The sequence below is a fragment of the Pseudocercospora fijiensis genome (genome assembly GCF_000340215.1).
Source record: "Pseudocercospora fijiensis CIRAD86 unplaced genomic scaffold MYCFIscaffold_2, whole genome shotgun sequence".
Taxonomy (NCBI): Eukaryota; Fungi; Ascomycota; class Dothideomycetes; order Mycosphaerellales; family Mycosphaerellaceae; genus Pseudocercospora; species Pseudocercospora fijiensis.
In genome coordinates, this window is record NW_006921533.1 from 290,679 (window position 1) to 307,373 (window position 16,695).

At 44.1% G+C, this 16,695-nt stretch overlaps 3 protein-coding genes across 3 annotated transcripts; 1 reads left to right on the forward strand and 2 right to left on the reverse strand.

The window, feature by feature from the left end:
* Positions 1 to 5,568: 5,568 nt before the first annotated feature.
* MYCFIDRAFT_193627 (uncharacterized protein) lies at positions 5,569 to 7,125 on the forward strand (the record flags this gene model as incomplete). The annotated part of the gene is made up of 3 exons (XM_007924749.1): positions 5,569 to 5,604; positions 6,318 to 6,350; positions 6,697 to 7,125. 3 exons carry the CDS (start codon positions 5,569 to 5,571, stop codon positions 7,123 to 7,125), a joined length of 498 nt encoding a protein of 165 aa, XP_007922940.1.
* Positions 7,126 to 8,354: 1,229 nt separating this feature from the next.
* Positions 8,355 to 11,051, reverse strand: MYCFIDRAFT_193628 (uncharacterized protein; the record flags this gene model as incomplete). Its single annotated transcript, XM_007924750.1, has 2 exons — positions 8,355 to 10,586; positions 10,767 to 11,051. The coding sequence occupies 2 exons, from the start codon at positions 11,049 to 11,051 to the stop codon at positions 8,355 to 8,357; spliced, it is 2,517 nt and encodes an 838-aa protein (XP_007922941.1).
* A 522-nt stretch (positions 11,052 to 11,573) lies between these two features.
* MYCFIDRAFT_16537 (uncharacterized protein) lies at positions 11,574 to 12,358 on the reverse strand (the record flags this gene model as incomplete). The annotated part of the gene is made up of 2 exons (XM_007924126.1): positions 11,574 to 12,245; positions 12,302 to 12,358. Coding segments are annotated over 2 exons (729 nt in total), but the record flags the coding sequence as incomplete, so codon positions are not given.
* Positions 12,359 to 16,695: the final 4,337 nt, after the last annotated feature.

The following is a 16,695-nucleotide window of genomic DNA, read 5'->3' on the forward strand; positions in this document are numbered from 1 at the left end:
CTATAGCTATATACTATTGCCTCCGCTATACAGGTCCTTAATATTACGCTAACCGCTAACGTAGGAAGCCTATATACTATTGTCGCTAAGGAGCTTAATTAGTTACGAACACAGCCGCGTCTTTAGCACCTTCGAGCGTATAGCTATACGTTAATTGCCTACGATTATAGTGTTGCTCGTAGAAAGAAGATAGACAGTAGAGGCCTTATTAGCAAGCTAGTTGGCTATACTAAGGGCTCTATAGACTCTAGAAAGTACATAATCTACCTACCTAATTAATACAAGGTTATCGCTTCTAAGGATATTTAGTTTATTAAGTCAGACAGTAACCCTCCACTTCCAAATAGTATAAATCTATACACTAATCCTAATAACCCTTCTAAGAGCGAGTTATTAGTATTAAGTCTATTATACTGGCTCTGTTTAATTCTATAAGCAACGAGGCTCCGTTACTAGCCGACGCCGCTAGTATAGTCTAGCAGCTTCTAGCCTAGCAAGAAGAGCCTCCGGACGAACCTGCTTAGCAAATGCCTAATAAGGTCGCTAGTCCGCTGCCGCTCGACGATAACCTACTAGCTATTTAACCGTCTTTAAGTAATAAAGAGGAAGAACCGGCGTACGATCCTTACGCTAAGAAGGGCGAGCCTAGCTAGTTGCTAGAGTTTAAGCGACTAAATGCTATAGGCGCTCGTTTAATATGTACTACTCGAAGCAACAAGTTAGCACGAGAGCTATTACGTAGATACCTAGCCGATGCTAGTATTAATCGATTAACTCGCCGTAGCCTAGCTAATATGCTAATAGCCTATATAAAGGGCTTTATAGCTGCCTGCTACATTGCTAAGTAGAGCGATACAGAAGACACTATTCCTATTCCGAAGAGTTATAAGGAGGCGACTTAGTTACTATACTAGCTATAATAGAAGGAGGCCTATAAGGCTAAATACAAGTCGTTAATAGACAACTATACGTAGGTATACGTTTCTCGGCTAGAAGTACCTAAAGGTCGCAAGGTTGTCCGTAGCCGATAGGTGTTTACTATCAAGCGTAACGCTAATAGTAAGGTAAGCCGGTTTAAGGCTCGTTAGGTCGTCCGTAGTTTTACTTAGGTTAAGGGATAGGACTACGATAAGACCTATACGGTAGTAGCTAAACCTTCTATACTGCGAGCGCTGTTTAGCCTAATTGCTTATTACGACCTAGAGGCTAAGTAATACGACATTCTAACGGCCTTCCTTAATGCACTTATCGGTAATAAGTATAAGATCTACGTCGAACAGCCGCACGGTTTTAAAGACCGTAGTAGTAAGGGCATAGTTTGCCTACTACTAAAGGCCCTATATAGTCTAAAGCAGTTACCAATACTATAGTATAAAGAGCTTCGGAAGTACTTAAAGAGCCTAGACTTCATTCTAATGATATCCGACGTCTGTATATTTAAGCACGTTAGCGGCTCGATTATTATTATCTACGTCGATAATATAATTATTATCGCCTATAGCCTATTAGCACTAGAAGCTATTACTTAGTTACTAAAGGAGCGCTTTAATATGCGAGAACTAGGCGACCTTTACTACTATCTCGGCATACGTATTATCCGCGACCGTAACAAGCGTACTATCTACGTCGTTTAGGACGCCTACTTAAATAGGCTCTACGAGAAGTATAGTATACGTAGCCGTATCGGACTAGCTACTCTAATAGCGCCTCGTTACGTTAAGACATCTATTTAACGCGTACCTAAAGGCTATACAGCTAGTGCCGCCTTTAAGACTTAGTATTAGGAGGGTGTTAGTAAAGCCCTCTAGCTAGCAATAATTACTCGGCCGGATGCTTGCTACACTACTAGCCTATTATCGCGATTTATTTCTAACCTAACCGAGGAGTATTATACCGCACTTCTTTAGCTAATTAAGTACCTAGTTAGCACCCTTAGCCGTAGTATGCGCTTCTAAGGCAACCTAAACGAAGACGACCTTAAGTTCGCTAGTTACTATAACGCCTTATAGACTAATAATCTAGTTACTCGTCGCTCTATAGGCGGCTTCTACTTTACTATCGCAGGCGGACCTCTATTATACAAGTCCGGCCGCTAGACGCTCGTTATACTATCGTTAACTAAGGCTAAGTATATTTAGCTTACTATAGGGGCTAAGGAAGCAGTTGCCTTAGCTCGCTCCTTAAAGGAAATTAGTTACAAGGGCTATATTCTTCTAGTTACGCTCTACGAGGACAATTAGTCCGCTATCGCTATTACTAAGTCTACTATTAATAGCCGTACGAAGCATATAGATACTCGTGTCTACTATATTCGAGAGAAGATTGCTAATAGTACTATTGTTGTCTAATAGGTTAGTATATATAATTAGATAGCCGATAGCTTTACTAAGCCGCTTAATAAGACTAAGTACAGCCGCTTTGTTAAACAACTAAACCTAGTAGATTGCAAGGCCGCTATTAAGAGCGCTGCAAAGCTAGCTACTAAATACTAAGAGGAAAGGGCCTTTGTTTGCTTTGTCTATGTAACCTAAGAGTAGTCCAGTTTGTTTACCTGTTTCTGCTTACCTAATACCCCTTGTTTGCTTTGCTAACAGAATAGCTATTATGTTGTTTGTTTTATTCTATAGCGATATATACGTACTAAGGGGGTGACTTAGAGTGTATGCCTAGGTGTTAGGGTCTATTACGTGCCTAATGCCTAAGGCTGCAACTGCTGCACTCTATCTTCGGACTTCTATATAGATTAGTCCTTCTTCTAATACATTAGTTACATTAAGTCTTTGTTAGGTAATTATCGACTATTAGACCGTCTATTATTGTATATCTAATAGCACCGAAGGTTTCGAAAGCTAACTCTTAAGTAGGCGGAGATACGGACCCGGGACTTGTCTCTAGTATTAGCTTACTAACTAGTAGCGGCGGTAGCGCTAGAACCTATATAGACGTTACTAGTAAGAATGCATTTGTTCTACTAGGCACTAGACCTAATAGCCTGCCTAATCAGCGAGGACTATGCCCTAGATTAAATGCGCTTACAAACTATAACTTCCTTAACTATACCGGTATCGTAGGCTTTAGTAAAGTCATTGCTATAACGAATAATAAAGTCTTCGGCATAGGCACCGACGTTGCTTTGCTAATTGCTGTAATAGGTACCTACTTTTCGGGAAATCCTATATAGCAGATGTTCTCTATCGGTTACTCGAGCATTTTAGCTACTTGTTACGCTAACACTAACACCTTCGAATATACTAGATCTAGACACTCTTAGCGGCTCTATTAGGCAATAGTCAAAGCGGACCTATAGAGGCCGCTCGATAACCGGAGCGGCCTCTATAGGTAGGTCTTATACCCTTGTTTAGATACTAAGTACCGAGAATAGTTAGATAGGGCGGAAGAGGCCGCTTAGTAGAGACTCTATCTCGTACCTATAACGCGTAGAACTCGTATAGAATCGCGTACTGCTAGAACTGCTCTACTTTATTAGCATTCCTTAATAAATCGAAGTATAATATCTTAGATAACGTTCCGTTTAGATTCTACTATTCGCGCTAGTATAACTCCGGCTCTAGTAACGGCCTCTCGAGAGCCCTCTATAATACCGAGCGACTTCTATCGTAACGACTCGCTAGCTATTAATACCTTGTCTCGTACTAAAGTTAAGGCATAATAAGCGGCCGTAAACTATACTAATAATATTGCCGCCGCTTAAAGGGCCGCTATAGCGAGAGCGGCTTAGTTTAAGGTATAAGAAGAGATAGAACTAGCGAAGCTATTAATCGAGCGTCTATCGGCACCTCCGGATACTCCGTAACCGCGTACGCTAGTACCGAGTAAGATACCTACGCCTAGCGATAGAGCAAGTTAACCGGCCGGTCGATTAAAAAAGAAGAGCGCTTCTTAGCGGCGGAAGACTACTATCGCTACGCTTAAAGAAGAAGGTAGAATAGTAACTAGAGATATAGGTAGAGACGGCCGCAATATAGCGAATAGTAGACTTCTAGTACTAATACCGTATACTAGTAGAAAAGGTAGATTAGACGACGAGGCGTTATTACTATTAGTACGTACCTATAACGACAATTAGTACTAATTTAGAGACGGCTTCTAGAACGTTATAACAGCTCTCTTCTAGTTAAATAGTAGACCTGTCTATAATAGTCTCGACCGTATAATAAAGACCTACGAGATATAGTAGCGTACCTACTTCGCTAATCTGTCTAAGACTAGCACTAAGAACGAGACTAATATAAGTATAGTAATAAAAGATTAGATAGCGTTTAAGGATAAGAAGAAATAGGAAGAAGTCGACTATAAGAAGATAGTATAGGCGGCTACTATAGAAGTAGCGAAGTCGTAGATTAAGCGAGCGAAGATAATAGTTAGATAAGGAGATAAGAAGACAGTAGACACGCTATTAGATAATAATAACGAGGTTGTAGAAGATTAAGACCTAACTATAGATTATCCGGACAAAGATATAAGCGACTTTAATAACGCTACCGACGAAGACGACTCTCGCTTAATAATGCCGCCGCTAGTACGACTAAACTTTAATCGTAGGTCTTTATCGTCGAGTGCAACTCCGACTCTAACTCTATTAGGTAGAAGAGATAGGTCTACGAGTATACAGTTAGCGCGTAGATAGAAGAAGCGCAAGAAGCTAGTTAACGACGAGTCGACTAACTTACGGCCGGATTTAAAGAAGTTAATAAGTTATATAGCTTCTTATATAGATAGTAGCGTATAGTAGGATATAGCAACTACTATAGCTATTACTAAGTTAAATAAAGGAATGCAAAAGATATAAGGAGATCTCGCTATAATAATAGGATAGATAGTATAGAAGTAGAGATAGGAGTTATAGGCGTAGGTATAAGCGCAAATAAGCGAGTTTAACCTCGAGAATTTCGACTTAGGTCCGCCGATCTAAGAAGCTTACCTTAGCTTCGGGAAAAGTGCGACAATATAGTTAACATTCGGTATATAAGGCCTAAATAAATTAGAGATATACTTTCGATAGTAGCGAAACACCTCCTATAATTAGTTTTATTATACGGCGTATATATATCGTAAAATGAATTTTTGAATCTAACATTCGGTATCTCTATATAAACTTCTTAGCACCCCCGGCGATCTCCGCAAATGCGACTTCTACGACTTCGAGAGGCAACGAGTATACCTCGTTTATACGGCGGCGACGTTAATAGACCCCGCTATTTAGTTGTTTATAGTAAACTCTATAGTAAAGCGAATCTAATCGCTCTCCGAGTCGGTATCGTATAGATTGTCGATATCTAGGTACTCGTAGAGGTCCGGAGGCTTTATTAGGTATTTCTCGCTCGTTTAATTGTAACCTTCTATATAAATATAGCAGTTAGTTAATAGCGTACCGACTATTATAAAGGCTCTAACTGCCTGCTTGCCTATATATAGCTGCCTAGTAAAGGTGTTATATGTCTAAAGGCGTATAGTTTAGCCGAATGCGTACTCGACGGAAATACGTAGACTAGCGAGGTATTTATTAAACTTCCGTTGCTTAGTAGTAAGTATCTTACAGCTAAGATAATGCTTATAAGGAGCTATTATTCCGAAGGCACTATAGTATGCTAGATTACTATAAAGATATAGCATTCTGCGGCCGGTACGAGGGTCTATTATTCTTCGAAGCCGGCGTATAACGCCTAAGGTCTTATATATCTCCTAATCGTTATTAGAGCTATTATATAGCCCTATTATTAAAGATATAATGCCGTCCGGTGTAACAATACCTTAGTACTTGCTACTATGCTCTTTCTTATACCTAGAATACTACTTTCTCTAACTAATCGTAGGTCGATAGAATTCTTAGAAATAACCGTTAATAAAGCCCTAAATCTACCCTCCTAAGCCGGCTCTTCTTATTACCTTAGCGAAGTATTTAAGGCGACTATAGCTTCGCAATCGTAGGTGCTATTCGATAAGGTATCCGAAGCGCCGTACGAGATAGTCGATTATATCCGTAAAGACGATACTTAGATACGACTCGTAGTTACTAAAGAGAGGGTAGGCGATAGCCTATCGAGAGGGCTAGGTAAGGCGCTATAATACTATATAGAGCGTATATTCCGGGCTCGGTTTAATGCTATTACGGAAGTTAATCGTAGTAATATCTAATACCTCTACTAATTCTTTAACCTAGGCTTTACTAAACCTAAGGCAATATTATTAGTTAGCTTAGCGACAACGAGGTGCCGCTATACTTTAACTTCTAACCTAACTTCCTATACTAATATTCTACGTACCTATAGTATAGCGGAAACTACGACTTCGGCTAGCTATCTAGCATCTACTCGAAGAACTCGTACTTAGTAAGCTCTCGTTTCTACCGCGGCGGCTTATCTAATTCGAACACTATTACTACGAGAACGATAAAGATTAATATCTCTTAGTCTTCTAGCGTTATACTAGCGAGTTTGCAATACCTCGAAAGTAGTTACCTTTCTAGCAGGTAGGCGCGCCTCGAAAACGCGATATCTATACGGATATACGCGACTAGAAAGAGGTAGATCCTAAGGCACGAGAAACGCACGGTTCATTGCTATATTCAGCTATTCCGAAGGCTCGTACGACTATATCCGTGGACCCACCTGTTGGTGTAGGTGTTAGCGTAACAAGTGGCTAAAACGCTCTGGTGGACCCGACCCCAGAATCCAGGCACCTCTGGGGCAATCCGGCGATGGGGGCCTTCTGGGAACACCTCAAGGCATAGGCTACAGCCACAACTTGATCGAGGCAGACGCGTCTGCAACGAGACACGATCTCTACGAGACGGGAGATGCGTGGACAGTCGATATTGAGCTCTTCAAGCAGATGTACAACTCTATGCTAGAAGGCCAATTGATCACCGCAAAAGACATAGCACGATACAAGGTCCTGCGCTTTAAGCAGAGCGTCGCTACGAACAAGTACTTCTATCATGGACCGTACACCGGCGGTATTGCAAGCAGTGCAGGATACTTGTCGACACACGAGATTCTGAAGTCCATCTTCGGCGTCGTGGATCATCCTAAGCCCTTCACCTACACCTTCGGATGGGAAAGGATTCCGTACAATTGGTCTCGAAGGGCTGGCGACTACAACTGAATAGAGCTCAACCTCGATCTCGTCCAATTCCTGCTCTGGTATCCGGAGACTCACAGCATCGGCGGAAACACAGGCACTGTGAACTCTTCCGCAGGCGTCGACTTCAGCGATCCATCCACCCCTTTGCTTCCTCTTTGATTGACAACGCAACGCCAAATTTCATTTGGCATATTCGCATACATCTATCCAGCGGATATTCTCGATCAGAGTTGCGTGTGATCATGAACTACATGTATAAGTATAGCTTGGCGCGTGAGACGATGTCGAGATCAGTCCTAGGATGCCAAAGAGAAGAAATTCTCGCTGCTGCAGACACGAGGAAGCATGCCATGCCATGCCATGCCACTTTTCTTCTCCCAGAGCCCGTACAGCTTCAAGCCGACGCCGGGTTTTTTCGGGTCTGAAGCTACGAATCAAGCTGCGATGAAAAGACATTTCACGCAGTTAACAGGCCGTTATGGTGAGATCTACGCTGCGTCTTTTGTGGACAAGCACGGTACTGAGATGGCGACTGGCGATGCCAAGAAGAGCACTGGGTACGTCGAAAGCATCGGGTACAAGCTCGGCGACATCACCGCCTTGGTCGATCGGGGCGATTGTTTGGGCGGTCCAGGTGGGCAAGATACATATACTGCCCCAACGCCCGTGTGGTGCCTCGGTGTTACTGTATAGGAAGGTGGAGGATGCCCGTCATCATACGCTCGGTCGCTGTTGCAGCAGGAGCCTTTATATGTTCGAGTAGCGGCCTCTTACCACCGTCGTGACTGCTTTCTTCGTCTTCCATGGCATTGTGGGCTGTCGATGGTCCCCCGACATACGAGGCAGCAGCGCATCGATGATCTAATTGGCTTGCCTGCTTTGACACATAGTCGATCCTCGGCGTAGCTTTTCTTCCAGCCAGTCCAGTCAAGATGCACTCAAGAATGCTGCAAGCGAGTATGGAGGGGGCGGGGAGAGGGAAGGGAAAGGGGGAGGCCAAGCACAGATGGTGTGAGTAGTAGTATGCATGTATGTACTTCCGGAGCGGAAGTGTGGTGAGAGAAAAGCCCCGGGAGTACTGCTGTCCTGTACTCATTGCAGAGCTACCAGTCCCTCCTACTTGGCCTAGTCTTCTTGAGCCATGGATAACCGCAGTCTGTAGGAAAATTTCATTCTCCGCCAATCCTCCCTTCTCGAGTCCCACGGATCCAAATCTCCTCCTCAAATGTATGACTGACTCCCCTCTCCTCTCAGCCAGTAGATCCCAAGCAAGCCTGAGCAGCAGGCTGAATCTCCTCCTCCAGCATCTCCTTCGCCACCTTCAGAGCCTTTTCCAGCTGCTCGCGAAGCTCAATCTCTTCAGGTTCCTCCGTCTCCTTGCTCGAGCACATCATGTGGAACTTCTTCTGAAGAGTGCAGAAGAAGTCCTGAGTGTGATGGGTGAGCGCGTCGGAATGCTTCTGCAGGAGCTCCTCGAGCTGTCTCTTCAAGAGCTCCACGGATTTCATCCAGACGCCGTGACCGATCTTCGTCACTTCGCGCTCGAATGACTTGAGTCGGTCTGTCGGTGTGCCCGATTTGCCCTTGATCTTTTGGCAATGCTCGTATATGGGCTTCATGGCTTGGACAATCGGGTTGTCCGTATTCTCAGAGCTGACTGCTGCGAGAATATTGCCGAGTTCCTTGCGCATTTCCTTGTTTGCATGTTCCACGAATCTCTGGACGTTTCCCTTCTCTACGAAGAGGTAGTCGAGGTATGGCTGCAGCGCCATGAGGGTGACTTGGGGATCTGTCTTGATATCGTAGATGATTCTGCTCAACAACTTGTGAATAGCCTTCGTGACGTTCTTGGGGACGTTGTTGACATTCATCAGGAATTCCTGGAAGAAATGTCTGGCTTCGGCACATTTGATGCTGACGAGCTCTCCGTTCCAGGAAGTGTTCACGCCTTGCTTGCCCTTGCCTTTCCGGAAGCCTTCTTTCTTCATGATTGCCAGATGCTGACTGGTACCCCAGGTCTTTGCCCATTGCCTAACGAGAATCAGCGCCTCGTCAGTCCACTCGAACTCAAAATCCCGCATGGGACTGATGATGTCCATCTCGACCTGATCGTGCAAGTCCTGCCAGATTTCCTCAATGGCCAACCCACTTAGCTTCTGTGGCCCCACGATGATCCTCTCAACTTCATCCTTTCTCGCCATATGCGTCTTGGATATGTACAGCTTAAAGCAGCTGAGCAGACTGGGAAGTTGAGTCGAGATCGTATGCCGAGCTTCGTTGAGCTTTGCCTCAGCGGGCGCAAGGAAAAGATGTCGTCGTAAAGCCGGGATATTCGTGCCTTCGACACTCAAAGCTGGAGGATTCGGGTCATCGGTGGCATATCCTGCCTGGGATTTCTTGTACGCCGCATTACCAACACAAAATACAGGGAGCACCGCAGGATCTGGCGTGAGCTCGGCGTACAGACCTTGCATCTGACGGACGACCATTTTGCTTCGCATCTGGATGCGGATTTCTCGGTGCTTGAGCATATTGTCGCGAATTTGGCTTGCAATCCCGTCTTTCAGCTCCATGAGTTCGTATTTCTGAAAGCCCTTGGAGCCCTTGATCTTGCTGGACACGTCACTCTTCTGCTTTTCCAGCGTCTTGATCTGATTTAGGATCTTTTCCATTGCTGCATAGTCCTTCTTCGAGCCTTGCACTTCGGTTTCGTCATCGATGCTGTCGGCGTGGGTAAGAGTAAGAATGGTCCTCGCCGAACCTCGTGTCATGAATCCTTTCGTGAGGCTGTCTCTGATGAATTTATCATCGTCGGCACGGCCGATTTCTGCAACCACCATATAGTGAGTGCATTGACGCAGATGAAAAGTAGCGTTTGCCACGCGGGTTTTGTTGGCATCCGAGAGTCCAGGCAGGTCGACCAGCGTAATATTGTGTTTGAGCAATGGAATATTCAAGCCGAATTTGATCTTGCTCACGAAAGGCCAAAGGGAAGTGATCATGTCACCATCTCTCTCTTCGACCGTGTACATGTACGGTGCGAGCTGCCAGAGCAAATTCTGAGGGGTTGCTGCTTCTTGCGAGAGGAAAGTCTCCTTTCCAAGTCCGGAATTCACGATGTCATCAGACCAGTCGCAGAGCGTGTCGACGATATACTCGTCATCCTCGCGCGTAGCAGCAGAGAGGAATTGGTCGGCGGCAGCATATGTTGCGAACTCCTCTCGACTGTTGAAAAGTGCTCGGAATGCCGTGATTACAGTGCGCTTCACCGCAAAATCCTCAACCGTGCGCTCGCTGTCCTTTGGACCCTCGCCATCGTCTTTGGCGTTGGCATTGTAGAATTCCGCAACGTGAGCGCGGATAATGGCATGGCGCTCCTCCGGAGAGAAGAAGTAGACTTCAGCAGCGAAAGGCTGCGTTTGGTTCGGGAAAAGGTAGCCGAATTCTTGCACTACCCAGGTACAGCTGCTTCCAGCATCGCCCTGTCCGAGTTAGTGAAGATTCTTGCCGAGACAGCAGAGAACTTACCTGACGTGCAATCATTCCAATACTGAGAATCGAGTTGATGAGAGAGCTCTTGCCTGGAAAAGTCAGCGATGTGAATGAAAAGGTAAACCCGTCGACTTGCCTGATTTCATGTCGCCAACGAGCGCAATTCTGACTTCTTCTGGAAAATTGGAGGTGGTTCGTCGCTTGATTTCCTCGAGCAGTCCGTCAATGACTCCATCACGGTAGCTGCTGTCTTGGATTGGTCCTTCAAGCAGTTTGATGAGGCCGGAGACATTTTTCATGAGCTTCTCGTATTCTGGTGTAAAAACAGGAGATTGTGGCATAGCCTCCGATTTCGCGTCGTAAGGTGGGACCATATCAGCAGCATCGCTACCCTCGGACGCCTCTTCAGGGCTGCCGACATCGCCGGCCATGAGTTCGTCATAGGAGCGCTTCATGTTGGCCACGCGTTGGAAATGTCGCTATGAGAATCTCGAGATTGCCGGTGGAGGTTAATGTTGTTGGATGGTGTTCGAAATGTCGAGATGGTTGATGTTGATGTTGTTGTTGGATGGTGTTGGAAGATAAGTTGAGAAGTTGGAAGTTCAAAGCCAGAGATAAATACCTGTCTAATCCAGGGTGCAACGAAAGTGAGGAAAGCGAAGAAAGCGACACAGTCCGTGCATCTAGAGCTTGCTGAAGTGGAAGTGAAGTGAAGCAGGATAGGTGTGGCGGTGTCAAAGTGGCGACATTGTGGACCACATCGAATTCGGATTTGAATTTCAGCTTGAGAAGTTGGACTTGTGCAAATGAAGGCGCGAGAGTGTCGTGTAAGGTCTGCGCAAAGGTCAATTTGAAGTATAGACGGCTGTATTCAGAACTTCACTTGTGTCGCAGGCACACTTTGCCAAAACCCATCAGCAGCACCCAGCCTTCTTCGCAGCATTCGGATCCTTCCTCCCCAACGTCACCGCCCTCGCACCACCTCCCGCCCCAGGTCCTTTAACCCCACTTCTCCGATCATTCAAATCATACTTGCCGGCCTCAATATTCTGATAAATCCTCTCTGCAACCTCGACAAACGCCCTCTCGACATTCTCCCCACTCTTAGCCGAAGTCTCCACATACTCCATGACCTTATTATCCTTACACCACTCTTCAGCCTCTTCCCTCGTCACCTGTCTCTGATTGGGCGCATTGCTGCCCCCGGAAACGGTGGAAGCATGGGCGAGATCCGACTTATTCCCCACCAGAACAACCACGATATCATCCTCTGCGATCTGCCGTAGATCATGCAGCCACGACGTGACCGACGCGAACGTACTCCGTCTCGTGATATCGAAAACCAACAACGCGCCACTCGCGCCTCGAAAGTACGATCTCGTGATCGACTTGTAAGTTTCCTGACCCGCGGTATCCCATAAACTCAGCTTCATATGCTTCTGTACAGGTTCCTTGGGCTGGCCTTTTGACTTGGAACTACTGGCGGGAGGTGGTGCTGCTGCTGTCGATGTGGAGGCTGGATTGTTGATTGTGTATCCTCGTTGGAGGGAAGCGGGAGGTCCTACGGGCACGATTCTGGAGCCGAATTCGACGCCGATGGTGACATCGTGGTGGCTTACGAAACGACCTTCGCACAGGCGGATCGTCAGCTAAGCACTGGATATCAGCTGGATTGGCTGAGAGGGTGATAGGAGGAATCGCGTACACTTGATTTCCCGCTGCCGCTGTCTCCCAAGCTCACGATCTTGGCGATGAAGTCGTAGGCTGGAGGTTCCGCCATGGCGGCGGGTGATGAAGGAATATTGTCGCGTCGAATGTCGCTGTCGCTATTTCAGTCGTTTGAAGGATTGGCGAGGATGGTAGTTCGTATGGGTGATGTGCAACAAAGAGTGGTGCATGTCGATGTGCTGTGCTGCTTATGACGATTGACGAAGCAAGCAAGCAAGAGGTGTCTGTATATCAGCAACTCGCGCTGATTGGCTCGACCCACTTTTACCCCTGTCCCACCCCCAACCTCGAGTTGCTAGCAACTCCCCTAATGAATTTGGTTGAAATATGCTTCAAATTCCAAAGGGCTTTAGGAATATAGTAATTTCTACTAAGGTTGCTAGCGATAACTTAATAAAGCTAAAGTTAACGTATAGTATAGCTATTACGCTAAATTCGAGGTATATCTACTTGCTCTTGCCCTTATTGTCTATTGCCGCTGTATCTACCGCTACTGTGTCTACTGCCGCTGCCGCTACTAAAGGTCCTACTATTAAATACTCGTTACTATTCTTCTAATAGAAATCGGCGGTCTCTAATAAAGGTAGACGCTTCCTTGTAACTTAGTTGTAATATATCGATTAGCGACTATTATAGTATATGTTATCGGAGGTTTAACGGCTACGGCGTAGGTATATAAGCGGCGATTATTAAGTAACGAAGACCGCTTAGTATAGTAGGCGTATATAGAAGTCGCTATTAGTAAAGGACATAGCGTATAACGTCTATTAAACTGCCGTCGTTTAAAGAAGGTATATTATATCGATAGGTGCTATCGCCTATAGCGTACGTATTCTAAAGTACCGAGTTAGTAACCTGCGTAGGTTTAAATAGCGACGGCGGAGGTTACTAAAAGAAAGGCGAAGGAGGTTAGTAACTATATCTATACTAATTAGTATAGAGACTAGTCGCTATATACTCTAGTACGCGTTAAGTGCCCTCGCCTAGCGCGAACAAGTCTCTTACCTATTGCGGTTATTATACTTAGTAAGGTTATTATTACTAGTAGTAGTAGTAGTAGATTAATAGTAAGGCGCCTACGCCTATATCGACCTATGCCTATTAAATAGCAAACAATATGCTATCGTTATATTGCTATTAATATTACTAGAGCTATTATAATAGCTCTGCTGCCGCTAATAGGCGTATATATTTAGTGTGATACTGCTTAGTAATGTTATCTCGATAGGTTAATAACAGGTGCGCCGGCACTACCGTTTCCGCCTTCTTAACCTTCTAATAATAGTCGTAAGTAATGTTCTCGATAAGGCTGCGAATTAGTAGGTAATAGTCCTTTAATATAGTACTAGCAATAGTATTAACTTCCTCGGCCTTATCGTCTTCGTATAGGTTATTATCGTCTACGAGCTACTCGCTATAAGTCTTCGGCGAGTTAATATCGCTATTAAAGCTATTAGAGTCGAAGAAACAGTTAATATAGTAATCTACCTATCTAGCCGTTATACTATCGCCTAATATCTCTCGATTATACTAAATATGCCGATACGGTTAGTACTACTACTTCTAGAAGAAGCACTAGCATATATCGGGGAGTTAGTTATCGAGTTATAGTTGATATTGTATCTAATTTAGAAGCCCGGTATAAGCGCGCTTCTAAGCGAGTCGATATTGCTTAGTAATAGCGGTTTAAAGACAATATAGCAACTCGTAGAAGCGCTTACTACTGCTATTTAATCTAGTAAATATAGGAAGCAGGTTATCCTTTGCCGCCTCCTTCTTCGTATTGTTATACTATCTCTTATTAATCTCTAGTATATATATAAGGGTGCTAGCGAGCGAGAAGTTAGCCTTAATCGACTTAGTATTGCTCTTAAAATCGGCGTAGTACGCCTCGACTAGACTAGTTATACGCGCCTAAGCAACGATAGTTAGCAATTACGCTTAGAAGAGGAGGTTATAGTAGTTATAGTAGTCTTATACGCATTAATAAGGGGTTGCTCCTCCGTTCCTTAACTGTCTATATCTAGGCGTACTTAGCGGACTATTCTTGTAACAAATACGAGTATAACTCGTCGTTCTTGCCGTCCGGTAGAGCGTTAATAGCCTATTGTATTCTAACCTTAACCTCCTTATTAGTCTCTGTATATAACGACACCTAAACTAGCTTCTTATAGACCGCCTTATATCGACTTTTAAGTAAAAATTTGCGGCGAATAGTCTATAGTAAGTGCCGCATATAAAGATAGGTCCTAACTAGTAGAAATATCTCTCGGATTGCTATCTATTCTAAAGCCGAGTTATTAGTGACAGTGTATTGTAACAACTAACTACTAGGTTTACTATAGTTAGCCTAAGAAGCTAGATAATGTAGTGCCTGCGTATAGACCTAACTATGCTTGCTTTTAAGTAATGCGTATACTACTAGACGCTAGCGTGTGTTGTCGTTAGAAATAAGGATATTAAACAACTTCTAGTCTATTTAGTTAACTTTATACGTGTCGTCTAGCAGTATCAATTTGCTATACTTCTTTAGCAGCTTAATGCTTTCTTCTATAGCCTATACGAAGCCTCTCCTAATACTATCCTTTATTAAGACACTAAATAATTAATAATACAATTTATGCTCTTTTGCTACTACTATAATACCCTATAATTGAAGCTTAGGATCGTCTCGTTCGGCCGGCATCGTAAACCGCTTGTCTCGGTTATAATAGGGCGACTTCTTAGCGGCATTATATAGTAAACCGATATCGAGATAAGGGATACCGAGATTAGGTCTATATTAGCTATTAATAGCGTCGTACGTCCGCCTCGCCTATAGCGAGTAGTCTATTTGCTTCTTAACCTTATCTTTAACTAGTTAACAAACCTTGCGGCTATTAAGAAGGTCGAGATTATAGGTATATATATTAGCGGTTATATAACGACGAATACTAACCTTTCTAGTAGGCTCGTTCTAGCGGTATTCTACTATTATAACAAAGCTAATAGAGCACTCCTCTTCTAGTAGTTTAAAGGCTCTTCTATCCTTAATACCTACTACTTCTCGATTTAGCTTATTACGGCGCTGCCTTTCTATATAATAGTAGTATACCTTCTTATAGTATATACTATCCGTACTAGGCTTGCCTAGCTTCTTAGTAGACCTCCTAGTATATTAATTGCTATATAGGCTCTATATTAATTTCTAGCCTTCTGTATCGGTGTTAATGTCTTCTATAAGGTTAAAAACTCGCTAGCGAAGCTGTTTAAGGTTACTAATACTGCTAGGCGTAGATAGGTCTATATTAGTAACATTATGCAATACAGGGGATATAGAATAGGAAATATAGAAGGAATTTAGGAATAGTAGAGATAGGAGATAGGGGCGAGACTATTCGAGAATCTACTCCGGCTATTCGAGAATCTACGGACCTAGGGCCGCTCCGGTCTTAGTAAGACTATATTGTTAGTAATCTATACTATAGAACATCGCATAGCAACTTCTGATGCCTATACTAGCTACTTATTAGAATAATAGCGTAGGAAAGAAGAATTAAGTAAATAAGTAAATAATAGACGTAGAATTCGATACTATAGCTAATCCTAACTGTTCTAGGTATACTGCCTGCCTAGTAAATAAGGTTCTACGACCCTCGTATTAACGTATAGCTCCTACTATACAATCTCAGTATAATCTAGCATACCTGCTAGCGCTGTAGGTACTAGTAGAGCCCTCGGAGCGGGCGGGGGTCCTTCCTAAGTAGGTAAATAAGTAGGTATAGGGTTTCTATCGCACTACCTATACTTATAATAGCTAGAGTAGTAGTCTACGTTATCTTTAACGCACTTATACCTCCTATAGGCTATTTTGCATATATAGCCCTTACGTAAACGTTCTCGTAGTGCTAGTAGCTAGAAGGGCTTAATAATATAGCTATCGATAGCGATAGTAAGATAAATAGCGGCGGCGGCGGCAGTAAGGTTAAAACAGCGATTAAAACAGCGATTAAAACAGCGGTGACGGTGAGGTCTAGTAGTAGAGAACATAACTAACAAATTTGCCTTAGGCCTCCTCCGCGATCGGATGCTTAGATTCTCGAATAGCCGGAGTGGATTCTCGAATAGTCATGCCCTAGAGATGGTGGCAATGCCAAGATTACGATTTGTATTGGGTTTAGCGGGGCTTGGTATGGTTAGAGTTGCTAGCAACTCTAGGTGCCCCGTGCGGGCCCCACAGTTGCTGGTATACAGACACTCCAAGCAAGCAAGCAACCCATGTCATGTCACTGCTCGCGTGGCGTGGCGTAAGGTGCAGGTGGCTAGGTAGGTAATTTTAGCGAAAGAGCAATTGATGACACCTCTAAACAATACATTAACCCACATGCCTAC